The sequence below is a fragment of the Anser anser genome (genome assembly GCF_964211835.1).
Source record: "Anser anser genome assembly, chromosome: 4".
In the NCBI taxonomy this organism is placed as follows: domain Eukaryota; kingdom Metazoa; phylum Chordata; class Aves; order Anseriformes; family Anatidae; genus Anser; species Anser anser.
This window is the reverse complement of record NC_139724.1, coordinates 14,571,454-14,591,263: the sequence shown is the minus strand read 5'-3', so window position 1 is coordinate 14,591,263 and position 19,810 is coordinate 14,571,454. Positions and strand designations below refer to the sequence as shown.

The 19,810-nt window shown below is 44.4% G+C and overlaps 2 protein-coding genes across 14 annotated transcripts in view; both read right to left on the bottom strand.

Moving 5' to 3' along the window:
- Positions 1 to 6,714, bottom strand: part of LOC310898416 (maestro heat-like repeat-containing protein family member 2B) — an 83,201-nt gene extending 76,487 nt beyond the window's left edge. Inside the window, exon 1 of one of the 2 annotated variants that reach the window (XM_083833448.1) lies at positions 6,631 to 6,714. The gene's annotated coding sequence lies outside the window, so the exon portion shown is untranslated. The remainder of the gene's footprint in view (positions 1 to 6,630) is intronic. The other variant, XM_083833452.1, reaches the window with a different exon arrangement.
- Positions 6,715 to 15,324: 8,610 nt separating this feature from the next.
- The window catches only part of LOC310899493 (uncharacterized protein), a 407,594-nt gene continuing 403,108 nt past the window's right edge, over positions 15,325 to 19,810 (bottom strand). For all 12 annotated transcript variants that reach the window (XM_083835889.1, XM_083835891.1, XM_083835894.1 and 9 more), the window contains one exon: positions 15,325 to 16,978. In XM_083835889.1, the coding sequence (XP_083692015.1) occupies positions 16,751 to 16,978 (228 nt within the window). In that variant the 3' untranslated portion in view covers positions 15,325 to 16,750. The remainder of the gene's footprint in view (positions 16,979 to 19,810) is intronic.

Here is a 19,810-nt window from a genome sequence, read left to right as displayed (position 1 = left end):
AAGAAGACCGGCCTGGCTCAACAGAGAGTTGCGGCTGGAGCTTAGCAGAAAAAAGAGGGTTTATAATCTTTGGAAAAAAGGGCGGGCCACTGAGGAGGACTACAAGGATGTAGCGAGGCTGTGCAGGGAGAAAATTAGAAAGGCCAAAGCTCATCTGGAGCTCAACCTGGCTACTGCCGTTAAAGACAACAAAAAATCCTTTTACAAATACATCAACGCGAAACGGAGGACTAGGGAGAATCTCCATCCTTTACTGGATGCGAGGGGAAACCTAGTTACTAAGGATGAGGAAAAGGCTGAGGTGCTTAATGCCGCCTTTGCCTCAGTCTTTAGCGGCAATACCGGTTGTTCTCCGGACACCCAGTGCCCTGAGCTGGTGGAAGGGGATGGGGAGCTGGATGTGGCCTTCGCTATCCATGAGGAAATGGTTGGCGACCTGCTACGGAGCTTGGATGTGCGCAAGTCGATGGGGCCGGATGGGATCCACCCGAGGGTACTGAGAGAACTGGCGGAGGAGCTGGCCGAGCCGCTTTCCATCATTTATCGGCAGTCCTGGCTATCGGGGGAGGTCCCGGTTGACTGGCGGCTAGCCAATGTGACGCCTATCTATAAAAAGGGCCGCAGGGCAGACCCGGGGAACTATAGGCCTGTCAGTTTGACCTCAGTGCCGGGGAAGCTCATGGAGCAGATTATCTTGAGGGTCATCACGCGGCACTTGCAGGGCAAGCAGGCGATCAGGCCCAGTCAGCATGGGTTTATGAAAGGCAGGTCCTGCTTGACGAACCTGATCTCCTTCTATGACCAAGTGACGCGCTTGGTGGATGAGGGAAAGGCTGTGGACGTGGTCTACCTTGACCTCAGTAAGGCTTTTGACACCGTTCCCCACAACATTCTCCTCAAGAAACTGGCTGCTCGGGGCTTGGACTGGCGTACGCTTCGCTGGGTTAGAAACTGGCTGGATGGCCGGGCCCAGAGAGTTGTGGTGAATGGAGTCAAATCTGGCTGGAGGCCGGTCACTAGTGGAGTCCCCCAGGGCTCGGTACTGGGGCCGGTCCTCTTTAATATCTTTATTGATGATCTGGATGAGGGCGTCCAGTGCACCCTCAGTAAGTTTGCAGATGACACCAAGCTAAGTGCGTGTGTCGATCTGCTCGAGGGCAGGAAGGCTCTGCAGGAGGATCTGCATAGGCTGGAGCGATGGGCTGAGGTCAACTGCATGAAGTTCAACAAGGCCAAGTGCCGGGTCCTGCACCTGGGCTGCAACAACCCCAAGCAGAGCTACAGGCTGGGAGATGAGTGGCTGGAAAGCTGCCTGGCCGAGAAGGACCTGGGAGTATTGGTGGATAGTCGGCTGAATATGAGCCAGCAGTGTGCCCAGGTGGCCAAGAAGGCCAACGGCATCCTGGCCTGTATAAGAAGCAGTGTGGCCAGCAGGTCGAGGGAAGTGATTGTGCCCCTGTACTCGGCTCTGGTGAGGCCGCACCTCGAGTACTGTGTTCAGTTTTGGGCCCCTCGCTACAGGAAGGACATGGACGTGCTCGAGCGAGTCCAGAGAAGGGCGACCAAGCTGGTGAGGGGTCTGGAGAACAAGTCTTACGAGGAGCGGCTGAGGGAGCTGGGCTTGTTCAGCCTGGAGAAGAGGAGGCTCAGGGGCGACCTCATCGCTCTCTACAGTTACCTGAAAGGAGGCTGTAGAGAGGTGGGGGTTGGTCTATTCTCCCACGTGCCTGGTGACAGGACGAGGGGGAATGGGCTAAAGTTGCGACAGGGGAGTTTTAGGTTGGATGTTAGGAAGTACTTCTTTACCGAAAGGGTTATTAAGCATTGGAACGGGCTGCCCAGGGAGGTGGTGGAGTCACCATCCCTGGAGGTCTTTAAAAGACGTTTAGATGTAGAGCTTGGGGATATGGTTTAGTGGAGTACTTAGTGTTAGGTCGGAGGTTGGACTCGATGATCTTGAGGTCTCTTCCAACCTAGAAAATCTGTGAATCTGTGAATCTGTGAATAATTTCTTGTGCCGCTTCCCCGTTACTTTCAGTGTATTTTGAACAGCACTTAACCCCAGCACTCTGACAGGCACTTTATCAGTGTAACAAAGCATCCCAAGCCTTGTGGGAAACAGAAGTAGTCGTCTGTCTGGAAGTGGCTAAGACTTACTACAGGTTGTCATGCAGAGTCAAAGGCTGGGAAAAGAGAACTTGTCAGCTTTACCTTGATAAACCCATGAGTGTGAAAGACATGCCACATGCAATTTCCATTACAGAGATCACTAGGAATCCAAAAGAAGCATGAATGAGTGGAAAGAGTCAGGTGTGCGGAAAGTTATTCCGACCAGAAACCTTGGCCAGCTTCAAGTGCTCTTCCAGCTGTACTTGTGTTCCATAGGAAGAAAGGGGATTTTCAAACTTGTCTTTAAAGGTCAAGACAAAATAATCCATTACAAAGTACATCAAGATAGCAAGATAATGTTTTCAGATCACCCTATGTTCCCTCTCCCCTCAAGTCAAAAAGAAGTTCTCTCACAGTAGGAAAGCAGTTTTAGTATCATCCAGAAATATTCCAGTGCTTTTCCATTTTGCTAGGACCATCTTCTTGGTTCACTTCAGAGCAGTGTACTGCATCCTTCTTTTCTTGTCCTGATACTGGCAACTTCACCCACAGATACAAGCATCCTCTCCCTTTGTGCTGGAGGAATAATATGGACTGTCAGGAGAGCTAGCTTCCAGAGATTGTTTGAGCATCTCAGCTATCCTTCCTTATAAGAGAGATCCTACTCTTAACAGCATCACAAATTTTGAAGCTGAGTAAGCAACTCAGGAAAAATAAATTAGTATATTAGGCCAGTGAGGGGGCTAAAGCAGTTGTTGCCCCCTACGTGCACAATATCCATGTCCCACTGCTGGCCATTGGACCCTTGTAACGCAGCAGCCTTCTTGCAGCTGACATGAGTCCATCTAGGAGATGAAGGCTCATATTCCCGAAGCTGGCTGTTTTGTGTCATCTGGGAGTGTTAGAAGCAGCAAGAAGCCATGCAGCTTGAACACGTGTTTGTCACTGGCTGAGCTGACCTGGGTAAGGAAAGGGGCTTCCTTTGGCACATGCTAAGATGTAAGCAAGGAAAGCCCTGAGCTCAGGCTTGTCTCTCAGCAATGGGGCATGTATGGGTGCTACCACAAGTTTTGAGCAGTGCCTAAAATCACCAATGTAAGTGCGCACAAACACATTTTTGAACAAATGACTGTCTCCACAGCATGAGTGCTTGGTTTCCAGTCAGCAGCTGTGTTTTTAAAAGTAATTGCAGTTAAGGAAGGAAGCAAGTCTTTGTTACTTGCATTCACCCCCTCACACAAAGTTTCCACACCTGAAAGCTGATAACAGCACAGCATAATTTTGTAGATGTTAAGAATACTCTTTTGCTTAGGAAAAATAAAGTCTAAAACTCCAGTTAGTTGAAAAAGAGATGTGATATTCACATAAGACCTTTCAGACAAAATGTTTGTTCAACCATACAGTGCTAAAATAGCATCATTCAGTAGTTCAGCAGCATAGTTTGAAGAACTAAAGTGAGAGATTGGTTACTTTGGCAACACAAGTAGAAGCAAAACCAAAACAAAACAAAACACCTGAAAGACAGTGCAGTCATTGGTCACAGTCAACATGGGTTCATGAGAGGAAGGTCCTGTTTAACAAACTTAATTTCCTTTCATCGCAGAATCACAGGATGGCCAAGGTTGGAAGGGACCTCTGAAGATCATCTAGTCCAACCCACCCGCTGAGCAGGATCACCCAGAGCACATTGCATAGGATGGCATCCAGTCGGGTTTTGAATATCTCCGGAGAAGGAGACTCCACAACCTCTCTGGGCAGCCTGTCCCAGTGCTCTATCACCCTCACAGTAAAGGAGTGCCCCTCATATTCAGCCGGAACATCCCGCACTTCAGTTTGTGCCCATTGCCTCTTGTCCTCTTGCTGGGCACAACTGAAAAGAGACCAGCTCCATCCTCCTGACACCCTCCCCTCAGAGATTTATAAATATTGGTGAGGTCTCCCCTCAGTCTTCTCTTCTCCAGACTAAACAGGCCCAGCTCTCTCAGCCTGTCCTCATACAACAGGTGTTCCAGTCCCCAAATCATCTTTATGGCCCTCCTCTGAACTCACTCCAGGAGCTCCATGTCCCTCTTGTACCAGGGAGCCCAGAATTGGTCATAGTACTCCAGGTGTGGCCTCACCAGGGCTGAGCAGAGGAGGAGGATCACCTCCCTTGACCTGCTGGCAACACTACTCCAAATGCACCCCAGGATACCCTTGGCCTTCTTGGCCACAAGGGCACATCGCTGATGTGTGGTCAGCCTGCTATTTATAACAAGGTTACCCACCTAGTTGACCAAGGGAAGCCAATTGATGTAATCTTTCTGGATTTCAGCAAAGATTCTGCTACTGTTTCTCACAGCACCCTTCTGGATAAAGTGTCCAGCATATAGCTAAAGAAATACATGATATAGTGGGTGAACAATTGGTTGATGGGTTGGACTCAAAGGGTTATAGCAAATGGGGTTACATCAGGCTGGCAACCAGTCACTGTAGGTCTCCATTATAGGGCCTTTTTAATGCTTTCTTAAATGACTTCAATGTAGGAATTGAAGGTATACTAAACATGTTTCTGGGTGTCACTAAATTTGGAGAAGCTATTCACTCCATCAAGGGTAGAGAGGCCTTGCAGAGAGATCTTGACAAATTAAAGGGCTGCGCTATCACCAACAATATGAAGTTCAACAAGAACAAGTGCTGGATTCACCTCCTGGAACAGGCAAGCCTGGCTATATGTACAGACTGGAGAACAAGACGATGGAGAGCAGTCCCACAGAAAGGGATCATCTGGGGGTTCTCTTTGATGGCAAGCTAGATATGAGCCAGCAGTGTGCCTTGGCAGCCTAAAGAGCCAACTGTACCCTGGGGTGTACCAAGCACAGCATTGCTAGTCGGTCAAGGGAAGGGATTGTCCCAGTCTGCTCTGCGCTGGTGTTTCCTCACCTTGAGGTACTGTGTGCAGTTCTGGGCACCACAATTTAAGGACATGAAACTATTGGAGACTGTCCACACTCTCCAGAGGCTGAGGAGGTCTACAAAGATGGTGAAGGGTCTAAAGGGGAAGACGTATGAGAAGCAGCTGAGGTCCCTTGGTTCGCTCAGCCCAGAGCAGAGCAGGCCGAGGGGAGGCCTCATGGCGGCCTGCAGCTCCCTCACGAGGGGAGCGGAGGGGCAGGCGCTGAGCTCTGCTCTCTGGGGACAGCGACAGGACCCGAGGGAACCGGCATGGAGCTGGGACAGGGGAGGGTCAGGCTGGGTGTTAGGGAAAGGTTCTGCACTGAGAGGGTGGTCGGGCACTGGAACAGGATCCCAAGGAAAATAGTCATGGCAGCAAGCCTGCTGGAGTTCAAGAAGTGTTAGGACAACACTTTCAGACATGTGGTTTGATTTTGGGTGGTCCTTTGTGGAGCCAGGACTTGGACTTAATGATTCTTGTAGGTCCTTTCCAACTCAGGTTATTTGGTGATTCAAAGTCTGCTTATGTCAATCAGTATGAAAATGTAATTCAATTCAGTGCAACAGAAATCAATTTTTCTCTTAGGATCCAAGATAACCAAATATCACACAGACAGCTTAATTAGTTTCTGATCTTTGTACAACTTCACCTTTAAACTCTGGAAAAAACACAGTCTGTGTATTTGTTCTTTATAATTCCTTTTTCCTCTGCTTTCATGCTTAGAAGGAGGAGGAGGCTTGGTGAGCTTCATAGTGACAATAAAATCTTAGTCAAATTCCAGCTTGCTTTCTGAGACCAGGAGGTGGAAGCAGTGTTCCATCAGATCCTACAGACCATCTCAGTATCCCTAAAACAAACTAAACACAAGGAAGAGCACAAAAACAGAGGTCTTCAAACCTTCCAAAAACCATTCTCCCATCAGTAGCCTTCCCTAGAGAGGAATATCAGCACATAAACAGAACAAGACCTTCATTTAAACAGCTTTCTGTTCTCCAAAAACATACAACTATCCAAATCCTTTTCAGCATCAGTGGCTTCTCTTAAAGCCCCTGCTCTGCCATCTTGCAGTCCAGGGACTGCCAGGTCCTCACATTGGGGCTAGGAGCTCTCACAGAGCAACCCAACTCTAACAGACAACACAGAAGCCCTAAGTAACATCCCATAGCTTTATGTTGCGCTGTCTAATGCATTTCCCAGGTACATTTGTTTTTGGACTTTCACACACACACGACCCTGCAAGGGACATTACGCCCTAGAACAGGTCTTTGGGCAGGCCCTTGCCCCAGGGATGCAGAGCTTTTTCCAGCCATCAGAGCACCTGGCACTTTGGAGTCAGGAGGCCAGCAGCAGGGTGCAGGAAAACCACAGCTGCTCCACCCAGGAGGACAAGCAGGGAACCCAGAGATCCACAGCATAGGCAAGGCAGCAGCTTCACCAGTGTGGTCACGCTGCCAAGTGGAGCAGGGCTGGTAGCAGTATGAAGTCCCAGCAGCAGTCCAGAGACCATCAGGCAGACATGCACGAAAGAAACAGCTCCCACAGCAAACTCAGAAACCCAGAGAGCAAAAGGGCTGGACCCAATTTACCTGCAACACAGCTCCCAGGGAGAAGGGAAGGGCCCAGACCTCTCCAGGCTTCCATTAGGCTATGGGTGGAGCCTGCAAGGCCGTAGACCCCAGGAAAAGTTAATGAGGGCAGTTAGGGTCTTTTATCACCCTCCTGCCTTGCCAGCTGGCTCTCCTTAGGCTAAATTTGTCAGAAGGATATTACCACTGGTCCTCCACATGCCTTGAGAGACAGTGGACACTTTGGTCATTGAAGTATTTGCTCTGTGAAAAGAGTTTTACTTGTTCTGAAAGTTGTAATCACACAGCTGTGCTCATCCCTCATCCCAGATAAAGTCTGTAGAGGTTGAGCTAAGTTGGCTTTTGCACTTCGGTCTGTGCCTCTGAGTCTGAGGGAAGGGCTATTTCTGAAACTCCTGAGCGGTCTCTTTTGCAATTTGCCCTGAAATACTCAGCTCTGTTCCTTTCCCTTGTGCACCTTGCTGGCTCTGAAGTGCTTTTGCAGGCTCAGGCATTTGCCGTCAGCACTGTCCTCAAAGAACAAAGCCAGGCCTGTGGGATTCACTGGTCTTCGGAACAGGCACGGTCCTGCTGTGCCTGTAACCCAACCTGAGCAGCCCCAGGTCAGGTAGGCAGTGTGGGATGGAGCAGAGATTTATTAATGATTAATGTTATGTTCTCCAGACCACAGTAAGCACTTTCATAAAACCATGTTCACTGAAGGGGGATTCAGTGAGAGGGGATGGTCGCTTTAGCAGAGCTCCTTTAAGTGCAAAGTCATGATGTGATAAAATGAAAGATGGAAAAAACGCGTGGCTGTGCAATGTGCAGTGATAAAGATGATTATAACCTCAAGTTCTCTTTAAACTTACCAAGGGCAATGGGGTGAGGGCTTAGTTAATCAATGCTGAGCAATCCTTTCCTGCTATCTTTTCCATCAGTGAAAGAATGAAATCACAAATGATGAAGATGATTCATACCCAGCAAACAAAGGCATAAGAAGCTCAAAGTGCAGTTGGTTCAACGCAGCTTAATTAAAACAGGCATTGTGGGATGCTGTTGATAATGCCTTCTCAAATCTTTTTGAAGTGACTACATCCCAATTAGATAAGGTCTTGAGGTAAAACTTCTCTAAAACTGAAGGCAAAGAGCTTATTTCCACGTCACTGGCCTACCATAACATGGGTGTGCTGGGGCAGAAACTGGAAACCCCAGCTGAGAAAGCAGCACCAGTGTTTCAGGCACTGGACCATCGACCTTAAGTTGTGTTGGGATTCCTTTGCTTTTACCACACATGTAGCTAGCTTTCACAGGGGTTACCTGAGTGAGAAGCTGGCTGCTGACAGAAGCTGAGGCACAGTATAAAACCACAATTCCCGCCCCCCCCCCCCCCCCCGAAGTGCACACTTTGGAGCTTCCTTATTGACTCTTGGGTTAGTTATGGGATTGCAGAGGTAAAGATGTCAAGAAAGGAGTGTATGCATATGGATGTGTATGGATTGTGGAGGGAAAGAGAAAAGCATTAAAAATATTTGGACTGGCAGGGGAAGCAAGTTGGAGTGAGACCGATCCTTTGTGGCACATCTGATTGCCTGTCATGGCAAGAATTCTTTGCATGGGTGAAAGTTGTCATCTTTGCATTCCCATTGGAATGGGTCACATGTAAAATTAAGCATCTTTCCAGGATCTTGCAGCTCTTCTCTGCTAAGATAGACAGTGCCAGCCTTGCCAACACTGACATTAAGATCATCATGCTTTGGGCTTCAAAGATGAGAAGCTTAAACTTTCTGGTAATGAAAACTGATACTCTCACATAACCTCTCTACTCCAAGAGGCTGATCTTTCCAGGAAACCTCAAAAACCTCCAGCCTTGCAAGGTTCATGCTTAAAATCTCTGCAGGTCTGATTTACTGCACAGGATGGTTTAGGAGGCAATTGGTCCTGTGGCCATGTTGGTGCATGTTACTGTGAGCAGCAGAATTAAACCAAGCAAAGCTGGGGGAAAAGAAGGGAAGATCCTGCTCAGGAAGGAAGAGTTCTCTAACAGAAGATGTACTTCATTTTCCCTGTGTTTAATGAGTTGAAAAAATTTGCTGGGTAGTTTCAAACTGCAGCCCAGACCGATGTGTAGTGCGAAACACCCAGACCGGGGTGCTCAAAGCCCCATCCAGACTGGCCTTGAACAATTCCAGGGAAGGGACATTCACAGCTTCTCTGGGCAGCCTGTGCCTCACGACCCTCTGCGTGAAGATTTTCCTCCTAACATCTAATCTAAATCTACCCTCTTTTAGTTTGAAGACATTACTCCTTGTCCTATCACTACGTTCTATGAGAAAGACAAATATATTGAATCAAGGAGAAATTACAAAACTGTATGTGTAAATAAGTTACATTTTTTTTTATTTTTCCCCAGTGAGTTTGTTGAAAACTTACATATATACAAGACAAGAAGAAAATCTTGAAGGAGACAGAGAGCTGATAGCATCTAGGATTAGACATCATTAGTTTGCAACCCATTTAGAAAAGGCAGTGCCATTCAGAGCTGCCTGTACAGAAATTCTCTGGTGCAGTCATCTCTCGAATGTCGTGCTGAGTCTGGGCCGTGTGTTATCAGTAGGCAGAGGTCACAGCTGACAGAGAAAGAAATTGATGAGCAGATCATTGACTTGGAATGAGCGACTTGTACAGTATGAGAAGATTAAAAGTACCAAAGTGATTTATGCCATCTGAGGATCTGAGCTAGCTAGTTTAGTTTTGGCCACTAGCCAACCTAAAGGGTGAGAATGGAGCTCAGCAGTCTGCAAATAACCAAAGGCTGTTAAATACCAAGGAGGAAATGAAATGATTTAATGAAGCACACAAAGGTGTAACCAGAAGTAGTTGGACTTAATTAAGGAAGGGAAAATTGTAAATGAGTATCCAGAAAGATTCTTGCTAATGAAATATAATAGTCTGCAAAATCATCTTTGCCTGAGACTTTTAAAACGGGGTGTGATGGAATACAAATATCCTGCAGGTTGAGAGAGGTTTGTGTGTTTGTGGCATATGAATTTACAGTTACCATGGGGCTGAGCCAGCTGAGGGTTAGCAGTCTTGGGCTCATCACATTTAATACTTCCCTATAGTTATAGCAAATAATATGTGCATCTTAGCCAAGGAATGGTTTTATGTCATGTATTTTTGAGAATCATAAGCAAGTATCCGTATGTTTTTGATACCTTTGCTCATGTGTAACTACTCCTTTCACTTTTGGAAAAAAAAATAATATAAAAATCCAACCCCCCAAAACCCAAGCACAAAACAGATAGTAACCAGTTTTCTGGTTAAAAAGTGGCAATAAGTGCATGAAAAAAAATAGGCAGGATAGCCTTTACCAAAGTTCTCAGATCAAAAGATGTTTTCAGATCTGTCTCAAAGTTCTTAGAAAATGTCTACTTTGCAGTGAAGGCACTGTGAAGTGTCTGTGCTGTCCTGTCAGGAAGGAAGGCTGAGCTTGGCTGAAGCATTTAGGCATCCCTACAGTGCAAAGAAGAGCTACAGAATTGTTACTGCTCCCTTGACATTAAAACCAGTAGCAACAGACTAGGGGAGTGACATTTCCGTTTGTGAACAAACTGTGAATCATTAGCTCAGATATTTGAGAGATCGAGATTATTCTGAATTTACTAAAACGGCCAAATCTGAATTTATTTCACAGCTCATTAGGGAGCTGTGTGTAATAAATTACCCAGCATGTTACGTTCAGCTAACCTGCCAACTCCCTGGTTTATTTTATGCTCTGTGTTGCTGAATGTGAATAAGTGCCTATTCGACCACCAGTGCTTCATTGTGAAAATGACAGAGACAGTGACTTGTTAGAACCTTTTAGAACCCTTTTTTTTTTAAAAAAAAAAAAAAGTCTAGGTTGAATTATATTATTATATTATTATTTATTTTTACTTGGCTACTCATTCTCCATGTTCTCTGTGGTCCCACCTCGTCATCTCTAGAAAAGGTACTGTTGCTGATGTAGGGGAGAGGGGCAGAGAAGGAGTTTCTGTGTGTATTCTTTTTTTAAAAATGTGATTTGGCTTTTCAAAGTTTTTTTTTTTTTTTTTTTTTTTCCCCCCCCCAGAATTTGAACAGCCTGGGCAAGATCTTTTACTTTTTTTTTTTTTTTTTTTTTCAGTTTTCTGGTTATTACCTAAAATAGGTCTCTACAGAGCAAGAAAATGTTTCATTAACTTCTGTGGTGTTTCTAGTACAAAGAATAATTCGTTACTTGAACCAGTGAAAAAAAAAAATATATATATATATGTAGAATTGTAATGTATTTATGCTTTCTAATAGCAAAATCTTTTGAAGTTGAGTTTTTATGAGATGTTTTCCTGTGGAGTACTTCCATTTTCTGCTCGTGCACTTCATCAGTGGGATTGATTTTTTATGTCTGGCTGTATGAGGCTGTGTGGGGCAATTCCTGTTTCCTCTGACATGTTTGCATTAAATCTGGTCTAAACATAAAAACTGTACCGATTCTGCAGATTTCCCACTTCTGTCCTGATTTCTTTAAATCAGCAAAATCCATGACTTTAATACGTGTTCTAGAGCGGCCATTGATTTTTTTCAGTGTACCCTGAGTTGTTGAAAAAAACAAAACAAGAACAGACATATATTGAGTACTCTTTTCTTGTATAAAGAGTGCCCTGTGAAAGAAACACAAATTTCAAACAAATGCAAGTAGATTGGTGCTCAGATTGACTCGTATTCTTCCATAAAGTAAGTCACAACGTAGACTTCAATTTACAGGCTGGTATTAAAGGATCAGTGGTGTTCACAGGTACATGAAAACACTACAGAGGTGTTAAGCCACCTGAATCCAGTGGCTGCATTTTTAACATCGGCCACTTCCCTCTGCTGAGAGGATTTTGTGAGCTGCCATTTGGGACCTGCAGGTGCCTTGCAGCAGGCAGGAGCCATGAGCTTAACTGGAGGCAGACTGTGCCATGCCAACCCTGTACCACTTCTGAAAAAACAATTCCTTTCACCTCTACCCCAAATACATCTGCAAACTTCTGACCAATATTTTCTGACACTGACCTGAGCAGGGAATGGAGACTACCTGCTATATGCGACAGAATAGAGGTATTTCCATTTTCTCCAAATCACACAGTCTACTTTAATTGCTTTCCTGTAATAATATAGCAATATGATGTTGGATTTGTATGAATAATTCAGGGCAGTAAAATGATAAAGTTATCAACAAAAGATGGCTTACAGTGATTATTTAATGCATTTCATAGATGTTTCAAAGACAAAAAGATACATCTGCAAGTGGAATGTGAAATATTACATTGAGAATGCATACAAATGTATTAACTCTATTACCGGGGTAGAGGAAAAATAAGAGTCAGCTGAAGATAGTGAATAAAACATTTTTATATTCCCCAAATGTATGCTCTCTTGTTCTATTAAATAATGAACAGAAGATCTTTTGAAAAATTCAGATAATCTCTTGTGCAATAGGTGCACTTTATTTCATGAAAAGGCACGGGAAGATGTAAAGAAGATACTAGGAGTCTTTTCTACTAGGCTGGTTAGTAAACGTGGCACTGCGGATTTTATGTGTAGGCTACACATTACAGGGGTTGTTAGGGCTTTACCTTAGAAATCATTCTCTGAATGCTTCTTTCTTTGTCGTCTTCACTCCCTGAGCCCCCACGCATTGAATGGTGTGGGAATGGTCACCTGAGGGCAGGTTAAAAACAAAACACGAAATGTTGCAGCTCTCAGTTTGCAGGCTGGGGCAGCATTTTGTGCTGCCTCTCCTGCCAAAGCGAGCGCTAAAGCCAAAGGAACTGAGGGAAACTCAGCTTTTCAGTGCAAAACCCAGTGGCTGCTAAAGCCTCCTGATGGTTTCAGCCGTGCTAACAAAATGTGAGTGGTGGGGTGAGGAGAATCCACCTTTTCGCTGACCCTCACCTCCTGTAGTCAAGCTGGCTTGTATGCTTTTTCCCCAGCTTGGAGCACAGGGAAGGTTGGGTACCTCCTTGTAATACTAAGCAGTGTGGCTGTGGTCTGTGCTGCTCTTGTAAGCCAGCCACCAGGAAAACAGACAAAGCAAGCAAGGTGTTTTACCCAGCAAGGGATCCTCCTGCATGCTTAATCCCTGTTTCTGCACCTTCTCCTCAAGAAAGGTGTTCTTCCTGTCGGGTGTGATATAAGCATTTGGGGAAAGGGAGAACATGTGGATGCACATTTGGAGAACTGCCTGAGGCTCCTGCCAGTTTGCATATTCAACTGCTTCTCTGCGGAGACTCCAAGGACTAAGTTGGCTCCATCACTGCTCCGTACAGCCCAGGCAGGAGGCAGTGTGTGCACAGCCAGCCTGCTCAAAGGGGCTCGAGAGTTTACAGCTTAGACCTTGAAGGCTGTCCAAAGACCACTGCTTGTCATCTGCTACAGAGAAAAAAGGCTGTAAAGGTGCAGGCTCTGAACTGTAGGGAAAAGTCCTAAGTCACTCTGAAGATCAGATCTCAGTTTGCTTTCTGCAAATCATTTGTCCGTGCAGTGAAATCCTCCATGTCCACCTACACTTCTGCAGTGCAAGCACCTCTGGACATCTGCCCCTGAAATAACCTTGAAGATTCCTCCTGTGTCAAGTGAATCACCTTGTTAAATAAGACCCCCCCCCTTTTTTTTTATAATTTGTCCCCATTTAAAGACATGTTAAAGAGAAATCTTTAGTGTTAGAGAAAAAAAGATCTTGATTTAATTGTCTTGTCTCTTTTTTTCCCCCATTCTATTACCCTTTACACTATTCATTTACTCTTTTACTATTAAAATAGCTATCTGATGGTGGCATTACTGAGTGAAGTGATACAGATATGCTAAGTGGAGTGTGACAGATGAATTCCATAATTTGAAAACCTGCTAGCTATGAGGTAGCAAGCACTGGCTTTTTCTGGCTTTATTGACTATTAAAGCTCCATTTTGCAGTGCATACTGTTCCAATGACATGATTTTCCATGCAAAAAGTCTTGATTTTTTTTTTTCTGAAACTAACAGACTTCCCTTCTGAGATCAGATGGACGATGTAATTTTGGGGTCATTTATTCAGCCCTGAGAAACTTTGTTTAGTTAATAAAATGGTTTTTCATCAGCTTTCTAGAATGTATTTTTTATAGGTAAATTAAAACCTTGCTTATTAATTGCAAGGCACACAAGTGCTGTTGGCTTTCTTTCAATGCACCCATGCCAAGGCTGTTGATGGCCAGGACGTGGCAAGGCAAAGGGAGAGATCCTGGGCTTGTACAAATCCATCTGGTCTGAGCAATCCTAATGGGAGGTCTGACCACAAATCTCTCTTAATTCCTTCCTGTGATTGCCTTCTGCTCTAATGGCTCTGTGGAAGGGTAGAGTGGTTGTCCCCTCAATAAGCTGACAAACTTTTTAGATTGGAACAGCAAAGTCTTTTCTGTCAGAGGAGGCTTCCACTTAACGGGCTAGGAGTGCTCACAAACTCAGATAGCTCATCTCGATTTTGGCTCAGTTCAGTTCAGCAGCAAACAGCTGAGGAGTAACTTCATTAAACGTGTGCTGTGTGGCCGGGTACCATTGCTTTTCCTAAATCCATGCTTACTGTGGAGTGTGTTACTTTAAAGAGGGAAAGCTAGGATTTCATTATGCATTTATTCTTGTGGTAAAGATAACTGTATTTGTCTCTCATACAGCAACTCTCACGGCCTTCGATAGAGATGAATTAAACCTAACCTGACCATTTGCTTTGCAAACAAAATTATACACATTCGTCTTTAAAAACCATCTCTCAAAATAGGCTTTTATTTTATATACAAATTTATTGTTAATAGGACTATGTGCTGAAAATGAAAGACCAGATTTTTGATCCTGGTTACCCACTAAGCAATGGAAATAAATGTGCTGAGGATAATAGAGATGCATGCAGATGTTTTCATGATAAAACAAACAAACAAACATAAACCTTGTCTGACTGTTAACTTTGGAATGGTGGCCTTGTCCTTTGCTTTGTGGTGGCAGGTGTGGTAACTTGTCTTAAGTCTGCGGGGAGTCCTCTCATACTGGAAAGTTTTTTAGGAGCTGAAACCTCAGGTACAGTTTCTGATTGCCTACAGTTTGGGATCCTTGCATCGTTTTTCTGAGAAGTTTGCAAATCCCCAAATTTAGGCCGTGAACTAACTGAAGTGTATCAGAAAGCAGAGCTTTCATTCCTCGTGGATTTCTCATGTTGTACATTTAAAGGGATATTCAGAGAGCTCAATCATAGGCATGCAAATCCACATTACAAGAAAAGAGTGTTTCTTTCCCAGGACAATTACGAGAAGTTGACCAGTTTAGAGGCTTTGATTTGCCTTCTATCCACCGACTATGTAGGAAGGGTGCAGCAAGCAGTACCCTGCGCTGGATGGTGTGAGCAGACGTGTTTTATTCATTCCTAGGCTAAAAACATCTGAATGAGGGCTTTAAAAATAACTGAATTAAAAACTCTTTATCCCATAAAATGTTACTATCTTTTTTAGGTTTTGAGAGATTTACTTTTTAACTGCTTTATCATGACACTTTTACTCAAGGACACAAACATGCTGGTGTTATTCAATCCAAACCAAGTTCCTTCTGGCTGCTCCTGTTGCTCAGCCTCCAGGTCACCTGCCTTTGAGCCCCCTGAGGGCTTCAGTTTTTGGTAAGTAAAACTTACAAACGCCCAGTCCACATGAACGCACTCACTATGATTTTCAAAATTCTGCCCAGATGGTCTTTGCCTGTGGAATAGTTACGATGCTCAATCTCCCATTTTCCTCGGGGGAGAAATACATAATTTAATTTGTGGGTTTTAGTAGTCTTACTAATGACTTTCTGCTTGTTCTGTTGTTCTAAGTAGCTACAGATGCTTTACTGGCACTTTTATATTGTCCCGTATTGTTGCTATCCGTTGTTCGATTTCAGAAGGGAGAGATGTAAACTGTACTTCAGCTTCTCTGGGACCAAGCTGACAGAGCTATTGAAAATGAGGCACATGCTGCTTCTGAAGATTTTGCCTTCTTGCATAGCATTTCTCAACAGACAGCTATAAAAAGTAGTTCCACGTGAGAAACTATCAAACCTGAAAACTTTGTCTCACGAAGTCTAAAGATTATCAAGTAGGAACTGATCAACTTTTGGCTCAGAACTTGCCCTGTAGTGATACACAGCACATTATTAAAGCAACCGCTAAATATTTCGCTGGGGAAGATGCCTGACTCCTTCTTTATCGGCATCTCAGCAGTGCTGACTTCAGACTTGGGCCTGAGGAGCCCAGCTTGTCTCCCGACCCGAGGGGCTGGCAGGACTGTGCAGCATCCCGCTGGCGATATTCCCTGACAACACGGGACGTGCTGGGTTTGTCTGTAGGATTCCGGGGGCCTCCTCTACTCTTCGCAAAAGAACCTCTCCCTTTGTTTAGGAGTGTTTTAAAAAGGTGTGGTGCACTAGTTATCGTGTAAGAACAAAAATGATAATGTCATCAGTGCATACTGGTAGACTGTGCAAAAGGAACATACAAGAATGCTGCTATTTTCCTCATTAGACACAGATTCTTTTTTACCCTTGAGCACATCTCATATTATTCCAGTGCTACAGCTAGCTGAAAACAGAAATGTTTTCTGGGAGAAACTTTGAGAGAAACTTTTTTTTTTTTTGGCCCTATTCATTAAATTTTTATTTTTATTCTGGCTGAAGAACTAAGTGTTTAATTTTAAATTGGTGTTAGTCTGCCAAGGAAATCCTCTGAAAGAAATATTTTGAGGCTGAGCTTGTGGCTCCCTGTAGTTAGGTAGTCCCATGCTTAGCTTAACCAAATTCATACACCAGGGGTCAGTCTGCTTTGCTGTAAATGCTGTGAATTCAAATGCTTATTAGAAACCCGAGGCCATTTTTTATTACTAAAACTGTATACATCAACAGTTCACCTTGAAGCTGGGAGCTCTGTACCAGCTAAATCTGCAAAGAAAAAAAAACACAAAGCGGACTGTGATCATGTCCCTTTACTAGTTATTTTCAGTGTCTGTTCTTAGCTGTTGTGCTTTTGCATGCAAAATCAGCTTTTGGAGAACAGAATGAAACCCCCAATTCCTTTTTATTGACAGCAGCATCAGTAAAGCGGGTTCTTTATCTGTAAAGACACTTGCAGGCACAGCCAGTTCCTCTCGGGGCTGACAGAGTGCCAAGAGCTCTGGCACAAAGACTGGTAAACCAGGTGGGCTCTCACACAGCATCTGCGGCGCTCGTACGTGGTATGCTCTCCACGAAAAGTCACAGCGGAAAGCAAATTGGAGCACGGTCTTTTGTACGGCAGCGATGCCCGTGGTTGTCTGCAGCTCTGGAAAGAGAAAAAGGCAGAGGATGTGAGGGTGCAGCGTGGCTCTGTCATGCATGCACAGCGAGGAGCCCTCGTCGGCTCATCCCTGCCAGTCAGTGCGATAGAGCATCACACCAGGATTATGTCTGGTACATCTGCAGCACTACATGGCTTGCCAACTGCCTGACAGCTTGAGGTGCTGGGCGTACGGAAAAAGAGCTGATGGTCAGAAAAGAAAAAGCAAAGCTGTATTTCATCGCTTTTTAGACAGGGCAAAGGTTCACTTATTTAATAAAGTTGTATAGGGTACCTAGCAAGTAGGCTGAAGGGTGTACGTCCTTCCTAATGTGGGCACTTTGGTCTCCCATTGTAAGACTCCCGTTGTAAGATGGCAGAGGTGAGCCAGGGTGCTTGGAGAGCTTCCTTGTTGCAAACAAATTCTGTATCTCCTCAGCTTGTAGAACTAACAGTAACTGCAACAGGCTCCACTATGCGGCTGTTGATTTTCCCTTTCCACTGGCAGATTTCTAGTCCTAGAAGATTGCAAATGTGATGCTAAATCCTCCCTCATGCTCCCTTTACATACGGGCAGCATCTTCAGCCATTTAGAGTACTCCACACAGCGGGGTGTATTGTTTCTACCCAGGGGATGTATTTTAGAGCATTTTTGAAGGTGTTTTTTTGAACTGAGTTGCTTTCTGCAGCAGGAAGGCCTGGCAAAGCATGCTGACAGCTTACAGGTAATCTGCCCGTGTTGTTTCCCAGGCTGTTAAATGCCACAGCTCTCCTTGTCACATCTGTCTGTATGACCCTGTCCCCAGAACGGTTATGGAAATTGCAAGAGTGCCTTATAGAGACAGTTGTCAGCCTAACAGCAGATTCGACTATTTTTTCTTTTCTTTTTTTTTTTTTTTTTTTTTTTTAAAGCAAAGATAATTCTGACAGCTGGATGTAACCACACAGTAGCTGTCCTGAAACTGCTTCCAAGCTGGTCCCAGCCATTCCTGACTAGGAGCTGTTAAACTGAAACTCGGACTCCAGAGGTGTTGAGTGACACACTGCTGTCCTAACTTGTCAAGCAACAAGTGCTGTCTTCTGGCAGCCCAAGCTCACATATCGGCTCCTGTCAAGGTTTTAAAGTCTGCTGTGGCAACCATCTGCTTTAGCTTTGCTTGCCCTCAGAGCCAAAGTACTTACTGCTGAGTTGTCACACACTAACTAATACAAACAGCAAGTCTCTCTCCTTCTTGATTTGCAAAAGGATGAGGGAAGCCTGTGCATCGTTAGCTTCACACAAATTAGTGCATTCTTCCCTGCCAACTTTGCTGTACAGGCAGCAATCTTTTGGGCTTTAAAATGCTTCTGTGCAAACATCGTTTGTGATAAAGCGTGAATAAACAGGTATGTGTCAGCAATAGAAAAACAGGTGGAAAATGCTTTCTCACTATGAACACAGGTGTTTCATGAGAAGCCACAGAAGCATTTCTGGAGCTAACAGTACCGTTTTCACATGTAGCTCAAGTTTAAAGCCCTGTTCTTCTCAACTTCTGCGTTCAACTTCCGAGTTCCAGGATGCCGTGTGGCGTAAGACCATAAGGCACACTTCTTTGTGTCTGCACTCCTGCCTGGTGATTAGCAGTGGCACTGAAGGAGGCTTGGAGCGCATACAGGCAGGTCGTGGAGGGTCATTCAGCGTTGTACCTTGCGTAGGGTAGGAGGGTGTCTCAGCAGGCTTTATTTCAGGTTATGTGGTGGCCCCAGGTGCTGTGAAGATGGCAGGCTTGATGAGGTGGTAATCTTTAAAGGGCAATGCTGCCAAATTGCAGGCAACGCCCGGGCTGTTGTCACCTACTTCTACTGCCAGCAGAACAGTCTGAACACTGCTTCCCATGCTGGACCGGGCCCTAGCCCTGCCAGGAAAGCGGTCTGATCTCAGGAGAAACATCTTTCTACGTCCCATATGTATGCAACAAGAAGAGCACTAAGCTGGGGGGTGGGAGCTGTAGCTGTGTAGGCAGAAGAGACTAAACAGGAGGAAGAAACAGAAAAAAAAACAGAGTAATTCAATTTGATGAGCATGTTTGCCTTTGTTTTTTAATTTTGCTGCATTTTTCCAAACATTTCAAGCTTGAGAAAAACCGGCACTGGCACTGATTGAATGAAATAAATAAAATCCTCTTTTGTTCGCTTGTCTAATTCCAAGTTTTCAGGAATTCTGCTGTTTCTCAGAATCATCCTGCTTTGAGAGAAAAATGTCACAAGAATATATATATATATTTTTTAGTCAATAAATGTAAAAGTAAAGGACTGATCATTTTTCTTTTAGCTCAAGATTAATTTTCAGGCTGAGACTGAATATTAAAAATGTCATACTAAATGGCAACTTTTCTGAAAACTTGAAAGTTTGTGAAAGAAGGAGGTTACGCTGACAGATGTTTCAGAAACCCAATTAATGAAGCCCTGAAATGAAAAATACTAAGAACGATTTGGCTTCTTGTGTAAGAAGAAATAACACATAACATTTCAAAAAGTAATAAAAGACCAATCACCCCAAGAACTTCAGATAAAAAGTAAGATTCTAAAACAGGAGCTAGGTTTCTTTTTGCCATTGTAAACCATTTAACATATCTATGGATAGAAAAGTCTGAAAAAAACAAAAAACATTATTATATTTTGTGCCAATTATTGAGGTTTCAGGATTTTTTTATATTCTACATTAGCAAATAAAACCTTTTGAATATTTTTTATTGCTGAAATAATTCCTTTCGAATGCTGCAGGTGTTCTAGCCAAGGCTTTTCTTCTCTCTTACCGGTCAGAAATTATTAGAGAGACCAGATTGTTCGCACCATCAA